The sequence below is a fragment of the Carassius gibelio genome, chromosome B14 (assembly GCF_023724105.1).
Source record: "Carassius gibelio isolate Cgi1373 ecotype wild population from Czech Republic chromosome B14, carGib1.2-hapl.c, whole genome shotgun sequence".
NCBI lineage: Eukaryota > Metazoa > Chordata > Actinopteri > Cypriniformes > Cyprinidae > Carassius > Carassius gibelio.
Window position 1 is genome coordinate 16924930 of NC_068409.1, and position 19614 is coordinate 16944543.

A 19614-nucleotide genomic window follows, 5' to 3' on the forward strand; every position below is an offset into this window, starting at 1 on the left:
CCCAAATTGACTCAAATGATTCGCGATCCCCATAACTGACTCAAATGATTCGCGGTCCCGCTAAGAACTCCCGAACTGATTCAAATGATTCGCGATCCCCATAACTGACTCAAATGATTCGCGATCCCGCTCCGAACTCCCAAACTGACTCAAATGATTCGCGATCCCCATAACTGACTCAAATGATTCGCGGTCCCGCTCCAAACTCCCGAAATGATTCAAATGATTAATCCCCAAACTGACTCAAATGATTCGCGAATCCGCTTTGAACTCCCGAACTGACTCAAATGATTCGCGAACTCCAAACTCTAATAATTTACAAAGTATATACTGTAATATTTTGTTGTTGTTGCTGTTGTTATTGCTATAAAAACAGACCTAAGCCATCAATAGCCTTTAAAATGGCTTAAAATATGCATTATATAAAAAAATAATGAGGCAATGATGTTTGGTTAATAATAACACTGTTAAAATACATCATGTAGGCAAATACAAAATAAACTATTTATGTACATGTTATTACAAATGCCATGTGATTGCTGCTGTTACACTTACAGGACAGGATACTGACCAAACATTTCATTCAAATATTCACTTAATCTTTCATTTTTGGACACCTTTTTGCTATAGTTGACACATGCTTTATAATTTCTTCAACAAAAACTTGCATATCACAACCCTTACAAAAATAAACCATGGTTTTATCATAGTAAAACTGCTTAGTTTCCTTTTGCATGATTTCTGAATCCTTGAGACTATAAAATAAATTAGAGTCATAATAAAGTTATAGCCACAGGTAAATGTAGAGAGCTACAATTGTGATTTGTAAATAATACAGTTTATTCATTTAGTATTTTATTAGATCAAAGTTATTTTTCACCCCATAGTAGGTGTTTTTTTCATCATCATATTTGAGGAAGTGGGGCACAACAATAAATCCTGCTTATGGGAATGTGTGCTCTACTACACACACACACTGAAGCACGCGTGGTGTTTTCAGCTCTTCACTATATTGACACATGATGTATGCTACACATCTGCACGTCAGTGCGCTATGAGAGGATTTCACCAATTCATTTGATAAAACTATCGTCATTCATTCGTATCGTATACACAGACTGACAGAAATGGCAATGTCTTTACGACGACCTGTCAAAATAAAACCTTGGTTATTATAACTTGAAGAAATTCAAACAGAAATATAGTACTATTGCACAGTAGAGTATGCTATACTTCCTAATAGCTAATAATAATAGTTTATTAATAAACACAGAAACTCTGGTTACAACCACCCAAAATAAAAGTTTGGTCTAACTCAAAGAAATTATGTAAGAAATATACTTAAAAAATATCTATACTAAAACATTATTTTAAAGGAATATCACACAAGTTTTCATAGAAGTTTTAATTTAAGCTTGCCAAAACAATAACGCCATATTTTTCAGAAACAATTTCTAAAAGTACATTTGTATTTGTGCCTATAATGTTAATTTATTTATTATTATTGTCAGCTAATAAAACCTATTCTTCAGGGACCATATTCATATAACATCTAAGGCTAAATGTAGCTCTTGACTGGTTGAGTTAGATGATGATTAACACTAAACTGTCTCCCCAGCTGGAAATGTCACTGGCTGTTAAAATCTTGTGTTTCTTATAATAAATTGACATATTGATAACACTGAACCTTTTATAACGCTCTTAATGACATGTGGATGCATACTGTATGCATTAGTGAGTGTGTGCTGCTTATGGGGTATGGTCACTTATTCCTTATATGAACTGTTTCAAATGCAAGACATTGATTGCATGAGATTAAGTTTGTAAATGATAGCCTGTGTCCTTTTGTAGTGTGCACATATATTTATCATCAATCTGTGATAACTGTGACTAAATTCAGTATATATACATCTGCCATATGTTGCCACCCCCCAAAAATTCCTGCCCCCTTCTCGCCACCCCATCAATATTTTTCTAGATCCGCCCGTGCCAACAGGCATCTGCATTACTATTAGTATTAGTTACTTTAGGGCCTTCTTTTTTTATGTTAGAAAACTTATCCCTGATTTTTTTTCTCAGAAAGAAAGGCACAAAAGGTGTTACTGCAATGACCCGCTTTTAAAAGCGACTAAATTGCACCTTTTAAGCACTAAAATATACAGCTCAGGTAATAATGCACAGCCTAATATGCACCTTCAGGGATACAAACGGTACATGACAGCTTTTGCACAATTTTTTTTTTTGAGGAATTTTATGCATATACACATTTCACACACACACGGCTTTTGACTGTTTTTTTTTTTTGCTCAACACTGCCCTCTACTGACTGGATAAGGATTTAACAAGATGTTTTATTAGTTTTCTCTCATATACAAATCGACTGTCTACAACTATTTGTGACTTTTTATTACTTTTTTAGTTCTGGACACAAATTCCTTGACCTCTGGTTTTCCGTGCAACACTACACTCCGACAAAAAGTGATCAGATTCCCAGACCAGACACACGATTATAAAGATTGAGATTTAGCTTGATTATTCTTATGTCATGTTCAAGATGTAACTTGTTACGTAACTTGTCATGCTGTGGAAAAAAATAAAATAATTTACAGCGTGTGTAAAGAATAACAAAGTTTATTAATTCAGGTTTGCTTCATAACCAGAAAAAAAAGGCAGAAATCTTCCAACAATCCATCTTTGTAAACATCAATCAAACACACTGGTCCATATCAGGGTCTCTAACACTGTTCAACACACACACACACACACACACGCACACACTCTATCTCAGGCTGTTGCTGTTGGGTTGAGATCCAGTAAGTCCAGGGTGATCAGGACTGTGTCGATTCTAAGAGAGAAAAAAAACAATACAGAGAAACCAGATGTTTTAAAATCAGTCAAAATCATTCAAAGAACACAATGGCATCAGTGTTGCCAGGTCTGCAGTTTTTCCACAGAAATTGACTACTTTAACACTGATTACACAAGGTGAAGTGACCCCTTACAACGTGACATTTATCCCATGGTATGCAAATTATAAAAACCCCGAACACGTTTGAGGTAGTTTTGAGTAGAAACCTGGCAACCCTGAATGGCATCACTACATGAGATCTTTGTATGGTTTCTCTTCATTTATGAAAAAAGGTAAACTGATGGAGACTAGTTGTTTTTCACTTTATATGCACAAAACATCCATGTTTCAGATCACTATTAGGTGCTTTAATAATATAGTCAGCTGGACTGTGAGCCACTCACCTTTTTCTTCTTCTTGTCTTTCTTTTTCTTCTTGCGATCGGGATCGTCATCCCTCTTTTTCTTCTTCTTCTTGGGGTCAGAATCCGAGGGGGTCTCTGCGCAGGAGACACAGACGAGTTAATGCCGTGTGTGTTTGAGTGCATGTGTTAAACCTTAGGTGTGTGTGTGTGTGTGTGTGTCACCTGGAGGCAGAGGATCCAGCGGTCGGGGATTGCGTTTCTGTTTGCTCTTTTTCTTCGGCGGCTGTATGTGCATCAGTCTGTACTGCTCTGGAAGCTGAGACACACACAAACACTGTGAGCACGCGGCTCGGAGAAGATGTTGGAAAAGCTTTCTGGCTGAGTGCATTAGTTTACCGGGCCGGTGTGCAATCGAAACCCAGTGAGTAGAGCTCCGGTCAGCGGACTGAAAGAGTTTCCACAGACCGGAGGCTTCTCTATGAGAGAGCGCAGAGAACTGCCGTCCTGGACCCCTGGACAGTCAATCATACCTGTGAGAGAGACACAACACAACTGTGATAACAGACCCTGGAGCAAGCTGTAGCAATACATTGCATGAGTCAAAATTATAGATTTGTCTTTTATGCCAAAAATCATTTGGACATAAGGTAAAGATCATGTTCCATGAAGATATTTTGTATATTTCCTACTGTAAATATATAAAAACTAAATTTTTATTAGTAATAATATGCATTGCTAAGTATTTCATTTGAATGACTTTAAAGGTGATTTTCTCAATATTTAGATTTTTTAGCTCACTCAGATTCCAGATTTTCGAATAGTTGCATCTCAGTATAATTTTTTCTTAGATCCTAACAATTCCATTAGCGGTAATCAATGGAAAGATGACTTATTCAGCTTTTAATCTAAATTTTGAAACACTGACCCTTGTTACTGGTTTTTCGGGTCACATTTGAGCATTTCAGAGCATCACTGCAGTGTTTATTTCCTGAATGAATCATTTCAGTCAGTGATTCAAAAATCCACTCAAAATGACATGTGCGGAGTCCCAATTCGCATACTATCCGTGCTAAATAGTATGCGAAACTAGAATTAGTACGTCCAAAATCGTAGTATGTTGAAAAGAGTATTCCAAAGATACCCGGATGGTCTACTATTTCCGGTTAGAATTTGAAGTGCAGAACAAGTGCTAATATTGCCCACAACCCATTGCGTGCGGGAGGGAGGAGCTTTGCGATGGCTTTGCGGTGATGTAAACATGGCAGCCGGGTGCAGCAGCGGAGATGCCAAAGGTAAACTAAAGGTTTAATAACTAATTAAAGTTGTATTTTATTTCGTTACACACATTGCACATGAACGTCAGAACCAGCCGCCTCACAAACGACCTGCGTTTGGTTCTACGACGACGTAGCCCTGCTTCTTCACTCCTCAACTTGGTAGAAGAACACATTGTAAAATGTATTGTGAAAAAAAAACGATGAGAAAAAAAGATGGGAATAGTAAATACAATTTTATTGGACATAAAGAATGAATGAAACGTTAACAGTTGTGGGGTGCGTACTAGGCGTTCACCTTGCATGACGTCATCGAAGTATGTCCCAGAACGTGCATACTCTTTTGCTACACACTCAAAAGTATGTACTTTTTCCTCACAAAAAAAGTACATACTTTTAGGTCGTAGTATAAGTAGGCGAATTGGGACTCGGCAATGATTTGCGTTGTTTCTAATTGAATCAGCCGGTTTGAACGAATCATTTGAATGAACAATACATGTTATTATTATTTTTTTCACCCTCAAATAGTTGCATCCTATCCTAACAAATAATGGAAATGTTATTTATTAAGCTGTTTTTTTTTTGTTTTGTTTTTTACAAATGTATAAGTTTTTAATTAAAAAAAACCACAACATCAACAACAACAAAAACCGTAAATCCGGGTCACAATATTCTAGAAACCATTTGTGGCATTTTCATGGAGTTCAGCTGATAATATGCATGTGCTTTTCTCAAAAACAAGCGTATTTGCCTCACCTGGTAGCTCTGGTAAGAAGTTGCTCAGTTTCTCCTTCACTTTCTTGCCGCAGAACTTATTAAACGCGTGCTCCAGATTATAATGCGTGATGAGGTTCGTGTTTCCCGTCAGCTCGTTTCCGACTGAATCGAAACAAACACACAACTTATCAGTTACATAACATTATTAAAAGTCTGTAGTGTATTCCTGGGCACTAGAGAGACTAAAGACGTATTTACCGGGCAGTTCTCGAAGTAAATAGAAAGGTTCGTTCATGGCTCCGGGTTTTCGCAGTGTAGGCCCCTCATCCCCGAGCTGTCCTGGAATCTGAGCCGCCACCGGCGCTTGGTTTGACGGCATCGGCGGGGGAGGTTTACCGGCGGCGAATCCCAAACCTGCTGGCCCTGCAGATGGCTGTGCGTCATTTTGTCCGAACAACGTTGAAAATATTTCCGTCATCACTTCTGGAACTAAATCATGTATATTTATTTGTATAAAAAAGTACAAATAGAAAATCCGAGCGGCTGCCGCTTACAGTGTCATTGTGTTCATCACGTAGGGTTGCCAGGTTAACACAACACAACCCACCAAATTATTAGTCTAAACTAGCGCAATCACGTTTTAAAGGGGATACCCAGTAAAAATGGGGTAAAATCACGTTTTTTTTGTAATACTCCCCTCTTAAAATTCGCATTTTATTGGCTAAATATCACGTTATAGGGGTCGCTTAAACGCGCGGTAAAAATGCGGACTTGGCAACCCTGTGATCACGTGGTGTTAGATCAGAAATGCACACGTGTTGCTGCCGTGATTGTTAATAAAAGTGATTCAAAATACATTTTCAACAGTGGCGGCTCTAGACAAATTTTACTAGGGGGGCCAAGGTGGAGCCAGTGTTTAACCTGAGGGGCACATTAAAAATGGCAACATATTTTATTTAAATATAATGCAAATAAATACAAAAAGTAATTCTTGAAAAAATCTACACAGTAATTTTACACAATCTAAACATGTTAATAAAAACAAATTACTAATAGTACTCTTATCAAATTCAATCAGGCAATCATACGTTTCACAATTTAATATTTATATTTGAATGTCAAGAATTCAGAAGTGTATACATTTATAATGCTTACACTACACTACATCAAAATAATATACAATTAAATTATGCTTATTTTAAATGTATTGTGCAGGCTAAAAATATAATAAGCTTTTAATAATCTTTCAGTGCGCAAAAACATGATAATATGAAACGCTTCAAAACTGAGCTTACAAAGTGATTTTAAGCATTCATAGTCAAATCCATGTTGAAGTGTTCAATGGATTTTTGTTGCAGTGTGTCTTTCCAGTAAAACAAAAAAAGATCCAAAAACAAAGTCCTCGACACCTTGAACCAGATGAGTTGGGCTTTTTGCTCCACGACTGAAGGAGAATATACCTTGGGAGAAAGTATGGACCTTGCCTCATAGATATCTGCTTAACAACAAAGTAAAATAAATAACATTTAAGTTAATTCACAGATGTTACCCAACTAAAGTTAGACATTGACATGAGTTGCTGTTTTTGTCATTCTTCTGAAGAAGTCTTCATTCATTTATTTTGGCAATGCTCCTACACTGAAAAATTCTGGTCAGACTTTTTGGCATTTATTCAGTGTTATTTTGTAAGTGACTTCTCTTTTTGTTTTAATTTGGATTGTTTGACCATTCAAAAGAGAATACTGGAAAATACTGCATAATTTGTTTCCTGTTAGCTAAATTTCACATTTATAAACAAAAGTTTACTTGCTATAAACCTTTTTTTCTTTATTCAAATTGGACTTAGACAAGTATGTGGAAACAATACCACATCCCGACGTAAAGAGAGGGTTCGCGAATCATTTGAGTCAGATCGCGACTTCAGAGCGGGATTCGCGAATCATTTGAGTCAGATCGCGACTTCAGAGCGGGTTCGCGAATCATTTGAATCATTTGAGTCAGATCGCGACTTCAGAGCGGGTTCGCGAATCATTTGAATCATTTGAGTCAGATCGCGACTTCAGAGCGGGTTCGCGAATCATTTGCGTCATTTGAGTCAGATCGCTACTTCAGAGCGGGTTCGCGAATCATTTGAGTCAATCTTTCAGTGCGCAAAACCATGATAATATGAAACGCTTCAAAACTGAGCTCACAAAGTGATTTTAAAAGTTTACAGCTTTTAAAACGTGTGTGATCTAACAGGCACAAGCGAGTCTTTTAAAAAAAAGCAACAAACATAAAATACAAATACACAAAATAAAAGTCATTTTATGCAAATCCACAGCCTTTTTATCTACAGATCAAGCATTATAATGTGAGTGTATAATATTGGAGAGAGTTTTACCGTGCATCCTGCTGTAAATGGACGAGGTGCGCGCTATTTGAAAACTGAATGGAGAATGATTGACAGCCGCAGAGGAGGGAAAACAAGGTTTTAAACTTTAATTTAATGATGTAAATAGTCTTCTGTCCATAACATTAAGCTACGGAATTGCTTCAGAAACTGATGTGAAAAAAACGGGAGGCGCCGAAAAGCGCGATGTTTGCATCCCTGAATATGATGAAGTCACTGATCTATATTATATATATTATTATTATATTATAGATCAGTGGATTATATTCCTAAATTTTTCGGTGTGCTGCACTAATTTTCCCCTTGTAGAACGTTGCGTCACATTAGTTCTGCTTTTGCTGCTCGCGTGTAAAATCATATTACTTTTTTTTTCAGCACGGGGGTGGCCACATATTTTAAATTCAATAATTGAAAATATTTTTAAAATATATATTTACCTGATTTAACTATTAAAATGCTGAATCCGTGATACATTGGTACTCTGGATAAAAAATCAGGAACTTGACATACACTGCTGCATTATCTATTTTTTTACCAAAAAAAAAAGGCATTATTTTACAGCCAGAGTGTTAATAAACAGGCTACAATATAATAATCTTGCATTACTTTATTTTTATTAGTGTATTTATTGCATGCATAAGCACAATACTGGAAGAGTTCCCTTGAACAAATACACCAGTTTCTGCCTATATCATATAAAAAACTCAATAATAAAACGGTTTAACAATTTATAAAATAAAAAATGAAATGAAAATTAGATTAGGAGTAAGATCTTATATATTAAAATACCAAACTGTAGTTGATACTTTTAAACATTCTAGTTGCCATGTAGATTATTTATTATGTTTATGATTCCATCGTGATGTTTTATTCATCCTTTAACTTTATACAGAGACAATGAATCAACACTTTATTAAAAAGTGCAAGAGAATCTGTTTAATGAATAGAGTACACATATTAACGACATATTATAACACAAAATAAACCTTGCAGATGCAGAGTAAAATTATATTCATGTGTCAGTAAATCTAAGAAATGACCGTGGATGTTAAAGAGACCTGAAGTGTTCAGACGGGGAAAGAGTCGAGACGAAAGCTTCCAGATCTTCAAGGGATGCCTGCAGATGGAGAAGACACAAAGCTTATTTTCTGGATACATGGCATTAAAAATGTGTGAGTGTTTCATCGAAATGACTTTTTTCTGGTACCCTCCATTCCTCGACTCCTGAGGCGATGTGCTGCTCCATCTGTGTGATGTTCTCTCGGCCGGCCTGCACTTTCTGAGCAAGACCTGCATTCTCCTTCTGGAGCTTCTTCAGCTGGATCCGCATGTACTCCTCCTGCTTCTTATAATAAGACACTAAACCACTGCACACATCCTGCTCTGGATCGCCGCTCGGACGCCTGCGACACAAAACATGAGCCTCAGCGATAACACCACTACACGTTTAACATGCAAGACTCATACAATGTTTCATTTAATTTTATAAGTGATTGTCTGCATCTATGTAATACTGACAACTAGCGGTTGAAATGGATAATGCAGTCCAAATTCAAAATAAAGAGTTTATTAGCAAAAACAGATGACTGTTTAAAAAGATAGTCTTTGCATCCGTTTGTTTGAATCAGAAAAGTTCATTTGCTGGACTCAGTGTCTGATGAGTTTTTCACCAACTGGCAACCCAGCGTGTTGAAATCCTATTGGTTGAACTGGCAGCGGGGGCGGAGTCACACAGATCATAACAAAAACAGACATTCTGACACAGAACGCACATTTCAAGGTAGAATAATCTGGCTGCGGCACACATTAAACATATTTTGGTCATTGCTTGTGTGTTTTTTATTGTTATGAAAGGGCCGTGAAGTCACCATGCAGCGTGTGGTGTGTCTTTAGCGAGCTCCTCCAGTCTGTCCAGCTCTTCAAACTTCACCTGCAGTTTTCCCTCCTCAATCACAGCAGAGATTTCACTCTGAAACACACAAGCATATTCAACATCATCACTACTAAAACACGAATGCAGAAAGCTACCATAAGGAGAATGCAAGAAGATATCCCCCTATATTTACAACCTATAAAGTGAGAAAATGACATGCAAATAATGTCTCAGACCAAATTGTTAAATAGTTATGTCTTTCCATTTACTTTTGGGTTAGTGATGAGAGAAACAAAGCTTCTCAAAACTTTGAATCAATTGAAAATGACTTTTCATGCATGAAAACATGCATAAAAATGCTTTTAACAAAGCAGCTGCAAGGGTTTTTACTGAAACCGTGATCTATTAAATGAAATTAATAAAGAATTTTAATAAAGTTGATATGAAATGTCTATTATTTTTTATTAAATCATACAGACACTTCGTGAGTACATTTATTATACAATACAGACATTTCGTATTTGATGGTATTTCATTATTTTGATTCCATTTAATGAAGTATACTTTTAAGAAAGACAGCGTTTGCAAAAATCAGTTTATATGCATGTTTTAGCCTGAGTTTTTGTTGCATTTTTGACCAGCGTGTGCGGTGTCGCGCGATTCGAAACAGTGAATCATTTTGCAAAGTAATTGATTAGAAGCTTTAAAAATGATAATTTCTCTCATAACTATAGCAGATATACAAATTTAAGTCCTGGTTATGTAATAAAACCATTACGCCATATAGCAAAAAATAATAATAATTAAACCTTTCTTTAGCACCTTATCCCTGAAAATTAGTTGTCAACACACTTGTAGATACGCGTGCCGAATCACTGGTTCGAACACAAATGATACGAAAAGGATTCGAATCTTCGTTTGGAAAGCGCCCGGATGTTCTCGCCAGTATTGTATTTTTAAATTTAAATTAATTTACCTGAACTAAAGTCTGCAGCTGGCTGATGAACTGTTTGTGCATGACTTCAGTCAGCTGAGGATTCTGCTTTGACAGAGGCTGGAAACAGCGGGAAAACCTGTCGAAACTGACACAAAGAGTGAAACTAACTTAGTAAGAGACAACAATGGAAGGGAACAGCTTTTTAGTTCGTACCTGGCGTTGTCCAGCAGCCACTGCAGACTCTTCTCCATCACTTTACTGAAGAGCTTGAGTCTCGGTTTAGATTGAGATGATTTATCCGAGTCATTGCGATTAGAGGGGCCATCTTCAGCTTTATCCACATGGCTGTTAGCGGAGACAGATTCGCTGCTCTTCTCCGACTCCTCCATTTTTTCTGTTGATGTTTACAAATGTTCCCGCCAACAGCAAGCGCGTCAGACGACGGAAAGCGAGCAGCAGCCAGTTTCAAACCGTTTACCCAAAACGCGTTTCTTGTTGTTCTTGGGGTTTTAAATGCGTGTTTATTTATCACCGGTGTTTTACCAAGCAGTATTTAGAATTTCACACTTCATTGCATTGTGTTTAAGAGTTAACCGTTACATTTCTGTAATTACATTTAGTCATTTAGCTGACGCTTTTATAATAAATGCATCCCGTGTGTCCTATTCTTCACATTCATTCTCTGCATTGAGAGGCAAAATATTTTACATTTGCATTCTTCTTTTACTCCGTGGTGGCACTTTTCCAATTACTGTTTGATCTAAAAATATAATGCAAAAAAAAAAAAAAACTACATTAAGTTAACTTCCCCTAAAAATATAAAAATCTAAATATTTCACTTACTCTGTTTATGTGATGCAAGCATCATAACAAAATATGCAAATGCATGAAGATGACATTTATTATAGACCAACAATACATTGCATGGGTCAAAAATACATTTTTTATGCCAAAAATCATTAGGATGTACTTAATGTAAAAATCATGTTCCATGATATTTTGTAAACATCCTACTATAAATATATAAAAACTCATTTTTTGATTAGTAATATGCATTGCTAAGAATTCATTTGAACAACTTTAAAGATGATTTTCTCAATATTTAGATTTTTTTGCACCCTCAGATTCCAGATTTTCAAATAGTTGTATCTCAGACAAATATTGTCTGATCCTAACAAACCACACATCAATGGCGAGATGATTTATTCAGTTTTCAGATGACCTATAGATCCCAGTTTCTAAAAAATACCCTTTTGACTGGTTTTGTGCTCCAGGGTCACATTTTTGCTAATCTAATGCAAGAGTCGGAGTCTGTTTCAGGCTCAGCTGAACAGGAGTGTGTTACTGAAAGCTCAGAAAACAGATCAGAGAGAAGTTTCAATTTGCAATCTGTACAGCTGTTTTGCTATGAAAAATACTCTTCAAAAGGTGATACCACACATGATCTTGTGTTTGAAATGACAAGTTCACGTAAATCAAACTAATTCAGTTCAGTCTAGGTTTAAGGGTTTGCGTCACCCCACAGTTTCTTTGACAGCCACAGCAGGCGTCGGTCCTATATGAGTCCAGATGTAGCCTTTCTCTGGACAAACCGGTAATGTTGGGAACGGACAGCTTCTGGACTTGAAATACTCAGACGGGGCGTGACAGACGAACTCCAGGTACTCCATTTTTCTTGGCAAGTCCTCTTCAGGGCCTAAACAAAGAGATCCACAATCACAGAATCAGTCTTAAGTGGAGCAGAGTACATTGGTGTACGATATTGCCAAAAAAATGACTTTTTGAATATCACATATGCAAAATCAATGTATTTCTGCATGAACTTACCAACAATGTATGTGCCAGGATCAAATCGATCTCGAGGACTGCTCTGAGTTGGGATCAGCCAAGTCAACGCCGCACTTTTCTCACAGTACTGATCCTGGACGAAACCACGAATCTGTGCATAATACGGTTTACCGTCGTCCTCGTCCACTACTTTAATAACATCTCCTATCTGATAGTAGACGCCCTGAACACAACACAAGCAGGTTAGTGAATAAATAAGTGTTAGGAGAACAAAAACAAACCCTCTGAAGAGCAGAAAGGAGTGATGAGTACCTTGTAAAACATGGACTCTGATGTGATGATCGTTGACACAGATTCTGGAGCTTTGATTGGCTATAGACATGTGAAGAAGAGAAGATAATAAATCAATGCAACTGAAGCATCGTCACCCGAAAATGAAAATGCAATTAGAATCTGCTCATCCTCAGGCCATCCAAGATGCACATGAGTTTGTTTCTTAAAAAGATGCGATGGTTTGAAGTTAAAAAAGTAGTTTTTATCAGCTGTTTGTACTCTCATTCTGACGGCACCCATTCACATCCATTGCTGAGACACTGATGCAATGCTACATTTCTCCAAATCTGATGCATTTTCATTTTTGGGGTGAACTATATCTTTTAACCCACATAGATATTGCTGGAAGAAAACACCCATCCTAGATGAAAAGCACTTACGTTTTTCAATTTGAAAACGTGTCGTCGTCCCTTTCCTTTGGTCGAGACTTTCTTCTCAGACGCTGGAGCTTTGTACTTGGTGCTTCGTAACCGAGCGGAGCGTCTGTGGATTTCCTGTCTGGACTATAAAACACAAGATTAGTGTCAGTGGTTTTGTTTATAAACCTTATAAGCTTCGTATAAAGGCATTTAAAAGTAGAAATAATATAGTAATAATTGCTTATATATAAATACGTATATATAATGTATACACACACACACATATATATATATATATATATATATGCAGTGTATGAGAGATCTGTCCAGCTCTGTTTATTTTGAATAGTTCTAGTCCGGTCTAAAAGAGAGCTCGCGCCAATCTGACGTCACAAAGCGAGTGTTTAAGCTCCTCTTCAAACCTGTCTCCCTCCGCCGTTGTTCGGCTGGATGGCGAAGGAGGAGGTAGATCCTCCGGAGCTCCCGCTGCTGGTGTTTTTACCCGTGCAGGTGTTACACAAAATCTCCCCCTGGATTCCTTTCTTCCACATGGAGGACGAGCTGGTCTTGCAGATAGAACAGCACGGTTTTAACCCGAGAGGCATGTTTGCTGAACCGTAAGCAGCAGCAGCCCACTAATGTTTTGTTTACAAATGTCTTGTATAGTTATTTCTGAATTTAACGGTCGTTTTTCCTGTAAGAATGCAAGCCAAAACTATGATAAATGTCGATCTAAACAGACATCCTTCATTTTGAAAACAATGAATAAGTCCGTGTTTTTCGCCCCGAGGAAAAACATCCGGGAGGAGAATTTGTGAATTTCATAATAAAGGTGCGTCGTCCTTACTTTCAAAATAAAAGTCTAGATGTTTGATGGCAATACATTTTAAAAACTCAATATATATATATATAATTTTTTATTATTTGATTTACGCGAACTATATATATATATATATATATATATATATATATATATATATATATATATATATATATATATATATATATATATATATATGTGTATGTATATATATATGTTAATGAGCCACAACAAATATTATTATTATTATTATAACATTATTATTAATATTACTATAACACAAGATGGTTTTAATCAAAACAGACGATCACTTTTAATTTAAAATGGTTGTTGGAAAAAAATGCCAGACTATACAATAACTATAATCCTCAACTCTATGGTCTATTCTTTCTTTCATCTTATGATATAATGCCATTTAAAGACACAATAAAGTACAATAATTGTGTAAAATTAAAAGAGAGTGTGAGCACAGCAGAGTTTGAAAAAAAGGAAAAATCTCTTAAAATGAGACCTTTCAGCAATTATTTATAAGTAATAGAAACCAAACTACAGGATTTATGATTGTTAGAGATTGTGGAATGTCCATCTGCTCTCACATTAAAGAAACTGATGAAATTTTACTCACCCTCAGGCCATCTGGGATGTAGATGAGTTTGTTACTTCATCAGATTTGGAGAAATGTAGCATTGCATCAGTGTCTCAGCAATTGATGTGAATGGGTGCCGTCAGAATGAAAGTCCAAACAGCTGAATATTTAAATAGAAGCAAACCTAAAGTTAGCCATAACCATATGAGGACTTTTCCTACACAATAAACAGGCCAGTAGGTGTCATTCTCTCTGCTTCTGTTGACATGTGGATCTTGGTGAGGCTCATTATTGCTCCTGTTTGCTCGCAGACCTGGATAAGTGCGCTCCAGGACTGTGGCAGACTTTTTTTTTAAAACTGAGATGTATGCATCATCTAAAATCTGAATAAATAGCTTTCCACTGATTTGTGGTTTGTCAGGAGGGCAATGTTTGTCTGAGATACAACTATTTGAAAATCTGGAATCTGAGGGAGCAAAAAAATCTAAATATTGAGAAAATCGTCTTTAAAGTTGTTCAAATTAAGTTCTTAGCAATGCATAGTACTAATAAAAAATTAGTAGTTTTGATATATTTACGGTAGGAAATTTACTAAATAAATGATCTTTACTTAATATCCTAATGATTTTTGGCATTAAAGAAAAATCGATAATTTTGATCCATACGATGTATTTTTGGCTATTGTTAAAAAAAAAAAAAAAATACCCCAGAGACTTAAGGTTTTGTGCTCCAATACAACTCAGCAGAAACAAATGAGCGCATTTATGATGCATAAAGGTTTTTTTCCCATATATATGAACGCATTGTGCAATATATACATATAAGATTATAAAAGTGTCAGATCTGATTTGTTTGCCAAGGGTTTTACATTTCAATTTAACTACAAAATATTTAAAGCATAAAAAACAAAAATGATCTTGTTTAGATTATTTTTCTTATCCTATTATCAGATTTTTTGCTCATTTTAAGCAAAAACTAACAGAAAACGATATGATATATTAAATCATGTCACTTGTCCAGTAAATGCGTCCTAATTCAAGAATTAATAGATAATTAGAAAACAAGACAAAAATATATTATATAAAAAAACATATATATTTTTTTAGTGTGTAAAAGGTAATTTGGCATTGCATGCTCTTTTTATTGTGCAACGAGGCGGCTGTTCACCTGCTCATCTTCCACACTATGAGCGCTGTCAGGTGCCATCAAATCAGCTCTGTTTATGCCAAGCATCTTCAGTTCAGTCATGGCCCGGAGTCCTGAAGTCAGTTTGCCCAGATCTCCAGCAGAAAGAGGTCTGCAGATGAATCTCAGTAATGAGCCATGTGCTCCAGACAGCAGGATCTCTGTTCAAGCTGTGACCGTGAGGACGCCTGCTTTACTGCCCCGCTTTATAATAGAGGCTTATTTAAATATCTGAATATTCAATCAGGAGGAAATAATTAAGCATTCTCAAATCAGCCCTGCGTCCGTTTGGCATACTGACATATGAGCAGCGTACAGTAAGATCCTTAATTAGCAGCTATGCCTCTTCAACATGTCAGACCTGTCAGTTTATGCACTTACATATGAGGAAAATGTATTTATTCACTTCCAGTCAAACGTTTTGGAACCGTGAGATTTTTTATGTTTCTTCTGCTCACCAAGCATGCAAAAAAAAAGTAAAATAAATAAATATATATATATATATATTGATAATATTCTAATATTCTGATTTTCTGCTCAAAAACATGTTATTATTATTATTATTATTATTATTATTATTATTATTATTATTATTATTATGTTGAAAACATCTGCAAACATTAGATCTTTCTATGCATCAGATAATCCTGAAGAAAATGTTCTGATCTGTTTTAAATATTGCTAATAAGAATAAGTCTTGGTGAGCAGAAGAGACTTCTTTAAAACATTAAAATTCGTATTGTTCACAAACTTTTGACAGCTGTTTATTCGATGAAAAGGTTTTCCGTGCTGTTTTCTGTTGGCAGCAGGATTATTAATGCTTATAAGAAATACTCAAGATATCGACATGCTTGTAAGATGCATATAAAAGCTCTTTGCAATAAAAATGTGGAGTTATTTGCAGTGGCGGTTCTACACGGAGGTCTAGGGAGGCCCGTGACTCTGTAGACATGTCCCTGACCACCCGCGTGCTGAAAAAAAAAAAGTAATATGATTTTACACGCGAGCGCCAAAAGCGGAACTAATGTGACGCAACGTTCTACACGGGTAAATTAGTGCAGCGCACCCAAAAATTTAGGAACTTAATCCACTGATCTATAATATAATGATATCTATAGGGCTAATAATATCTATAATATAATATAGATCAGTGACTTCATCATATTCAGGGATGCAAACATCGCGCTTTTCGGCGCCTCCCGTTTTTTTCACATCAGTTTGGGTGACTTGGTCATCTGAAGCAGTTCCATAGCTTAATGTTATGGACAGAAGACTATTTAAATCATTAAATTAAAGTTTAAAACCTTGTTTTCCCTCCTCTGCGGCTGTCAATCATTCTCCATTCAGTATTCAAATAGCGCGCACCTCGTCCATTTACAGCAGGATGCACGGTAAAACTCTCCAATATTATATACTCACATTATAATGCTTGATCTGTAGATAAAAAGGCTGTGGATTTGCATAAAATAACTTTTATTTTGTGTATTTGTATTTTATGTTTGTTGCTTTTTTTTAAACACTCGCTTGTGCCTGTTAGATCACACACGTTTTAAAAGCCGTAAACTTTTAAAATCACTTTGTGAGCTAAGTTTTGAAGCGTTTCATATTATAATGGTTTTGCGCACTGAAAGATTGACTCAAATGATTCGCGAACCCGCTCTGAAGTCCCGATCTGACTCAAATGATTCGCGAACCCGCTCTGAAGTAGCGATCTGACTCAAATGATTCAAATGATTCGTAAACCCGCCCTGAAGTCGCGATCTGACTCAAATGATTCGCGAACCCGCCCTGAAGTCGCAATCTGACTCAAATGATTCGCGAACCCGCTCTGAAGTCGCGATCTGACTCAAATGATTCGCGAACCCACTCTGAAGTCCCGATCTGACTCAAATGATTCGCGTATCCGCTCTGAAGTCGCGATCTGACTCAAATGATTCGCGAACCCGCTCTAAAGTCCCGATCTGACTCAAATGATTCGCGAACCCTCTATGAAGTCGCGATCTGACTCAAATGATTCAAATGATTCGTAAACCCGCTCTGAAGTAGCGATCTGACTCAAATGATTCGCGAACCCTCTCTGAAGTCGCGATCTGACTTAAATTATTCAAATGATTCGTAAACCCGCTCTGAAGTCGTGATCTGACTCAAATGATTCAAATGATTCGTAAACCCGCTCTGAAGTCGTGATCTGACTCAAATGATTCAAATGATTCGTAAACCCGCTCTGAAGTCGTGATCTGACTCAAATGATTCAAATGATTCGTAAACCCGCTCTGAAGTAGCGATCTGACTCAAATGATTCGCGAACCCTCTCTGAAGTCGCGATCTGACTCAAATTATTCAAATGATTCGTAAACCCGCCCTGAAGTCGTGATCTGACTCAAATGATTCAAATGATTCGCGAACCCTCTCTGAAGTCGCGATCTGACTCAAATGATTCAAATGATTCGCAAACCCGCTCTGAAGTCGCGATCTGACTCAAATGATTCAAATGATTCGTAAATCCGCTCTGAAGTAGCGATCTGACTCAAATGATTCGTAAACCCGCTCTTTACGTCGGGATGTGGTATAGTTTCCACCAGAGGTGGGTAGTAACGAGTTACATTTACTTCGTTACATTTACTTGAGTAATTTTTCGGGGTAACGAATACTTTTCAGAGTATATTTAAAGATGGGTACTTTATACTCTTACTTGAGTACATTTTTTGGGAAAAATCTGTACTTTTACTTCGTTACTGTGGGCGACGCCCCTCTCGTTACTTTATCTTAATGCAATAAATGCTTCAGTTTATTCCAAACGCGCCGTCTACTTTTCTCTGGACAATGAGCGATGCCCATTCGCGAATGATTCATTCTTTTGAGTCAACTCTGTTCAAAGGCTTGATCAAACCAATTGGCAAACGAGTGAATTGGTTCATGAATCAGTTTGAATGAGTCGTTCAGTTCCATGCTGCACGCGCTGAGCTCTGAAGCGGTTCACTCAGAGTTGTAACGTTTAAGAATATTAGCAGCGTTGAAAACGGGGCTATGGAACTGCACTGAATTGAAAGCTAGTCTGCAAAGGCTATTCTTTGCTTGCGATGGAGATCCTTATTAGATGAACGCGTGTGCTGTCTGTCTACTGTTTAACAGGTAATAACTTGGGCTACATTCGATTACAGTAGATACCACTGTGACATTAGTTTGTTGTACGTGTGGCTTATAACAGGTTGAATGCAGCTTCCAAAAGACAAAGAATAGCCGATTAAGATTTTGTTAATTTTAATACAATCACATCAGTGCGAGTACATTCAGCAAGTCATATCATCAGCTGCTAAATTCAGATCTGTGATCGCTTGCTGGCGCTGAGCCAGAGACAGACGCGTTTTTACAGCGCTGCGCATTAACCAATCACACACGGTTCTGTTGAGCTTTTGAATGCAATGGCCAATCAGAGGTGTTCCGATGAGTCATCGCTGAAATGCCGGTGCTTCCTTCACTCGCTCACTTACTGAATACCTCTTTCTGCCGAATTCTCTCGTCAGAAACAACAAAGTGCAGATGTGTGTACGAATCTATAATTAAGATATTGATTTCACAGTGTTAACAGTTTCAGTGATTTTAATGGTAGTTTCTGAGAGTGAATGAAATCTAGACTGTCAGTGAAAATTATGTTTAATAATGTAAATGTTATTTGCTCTCTTTCTGAACAATGAAAGATTAGTAGCAATATTTATATTACATTAACTTTCAATGTTAAATTCACATTTAAAATAAAGTCAGTCGTATTAAAAATATGTTATGGCATGACACCTATATTTGTTACTTAAATAAACAGACAGGGTTTTATAATAAATTACATAAATTGGATTAAAGGCTGATGAAATATATACATTTATACACACACACATACATTACATAAATTTTTTGTCTATATATCTATATAAAAAAAGGCTCTGTATATATGACCCAAAGTAACTAGTAGCTAACTACTTGAGTAGATTTTTTATCCGATACTCTTTTACTCTTACTTAAGTAACTATTCAAGACTAGTACTTTTACTTTTACTTGAGTAAATATTTCTAGAATTACTTTTACTTTTACTTGAGTAAAGTTTTTGGGTACTCTACCCACCTCTGGTTTCCACATACTTGTCTAA

The 19614-nt window shown here is 36.6% G+C and overlaps 3 protein-coding genes across 3 annotated transcripts; all 3 read right to left on the reverse strand.

Annotated features, from left to right (window-relative positions):
- Nucleotides 1-2615: 2615 nt before the first annotated feature.
- med19a (mediator complex subunit 19a) lies at nucleotides 2616-5815 on the reverse strand. Its single transcript, XM_052573642.1, has 6 exons — nucleotides 5462-5815; nucleotides 5243-5365; nucleotides 3609-3742; nucleotides 3435-3528; nucleotides 3253-3347; nucleotides 2616-2845 (listed from the first exon to the last, which is right to left on the reverse strand). The coding sequence occupies exons 1-6, from the start codon at nucleotides 5679-5681 to the stop codon at nucleotides 2780-2782; spliced, it is 732 nt and encodes a 243-aa protein (XP_052429602.1). The 5' UTR covers nucleotides 5682-5815; the 3' UTR covers nucleotides 2616-2779.
- A 2689-nt stretch (nucleotides 5816-8504) lies between these two features.
- LOC127971960 (polyamine-modulated factor 1) lies at nucleotides 8505-10849 on the reverse strand. Its single transcript, XM_052575307.1, has 5 exons — nucleotides 10619-10849; nucleotides 10445-10550; nucleotides 9464-9564; nucleotides 8803-8998; nucleotides 8505-8712 (listed from the first exon to the last, which is right to left on the reverse strand). The coding sequence occupies exons 1-5, from the start codon at nucleotides 10792-10794 to the stop codon at nucleotides 8644-8646; spliced, it is 648 nt and encodes a 215-aa protein (XP_052431267.1). The 5' UTR covers nucleotides 10795-10849; the 3' UTR covers nucleotides 8505-8643.
- A 439-nt stretch (nucleotides 10850-11288) lies between these two features.
- On the reverse strand, nucleotides 11289-13702 carry LOC127971959 (GATA zinc finger domain-containing protein 1). Its single transcript, XM_052575305.1, has 5 exons — nucleotides 13308-13702; nucleotides 12907-13029; nucleotides 12506-12565; nucleotides 12233-12416; nucleotides 11289-12101 (listed from the first exon to the last, which is right to left on the reverse strand). The coding sequence occupies exons 1-5, from the start codon at nucleotides 13488-13490 to the stop codon at nucleotides 11920-11922; spliced, it is 732 nt and encodes a 243-aa protein (XP_052431265.1). The 5' UTR covers nucleotides 13491-13702; the 3' UTR covers nucleotides 11289-11919.
- Between the last annotated feature and the right edge of the window lie 5912 nt (nucleotides 13703-19614).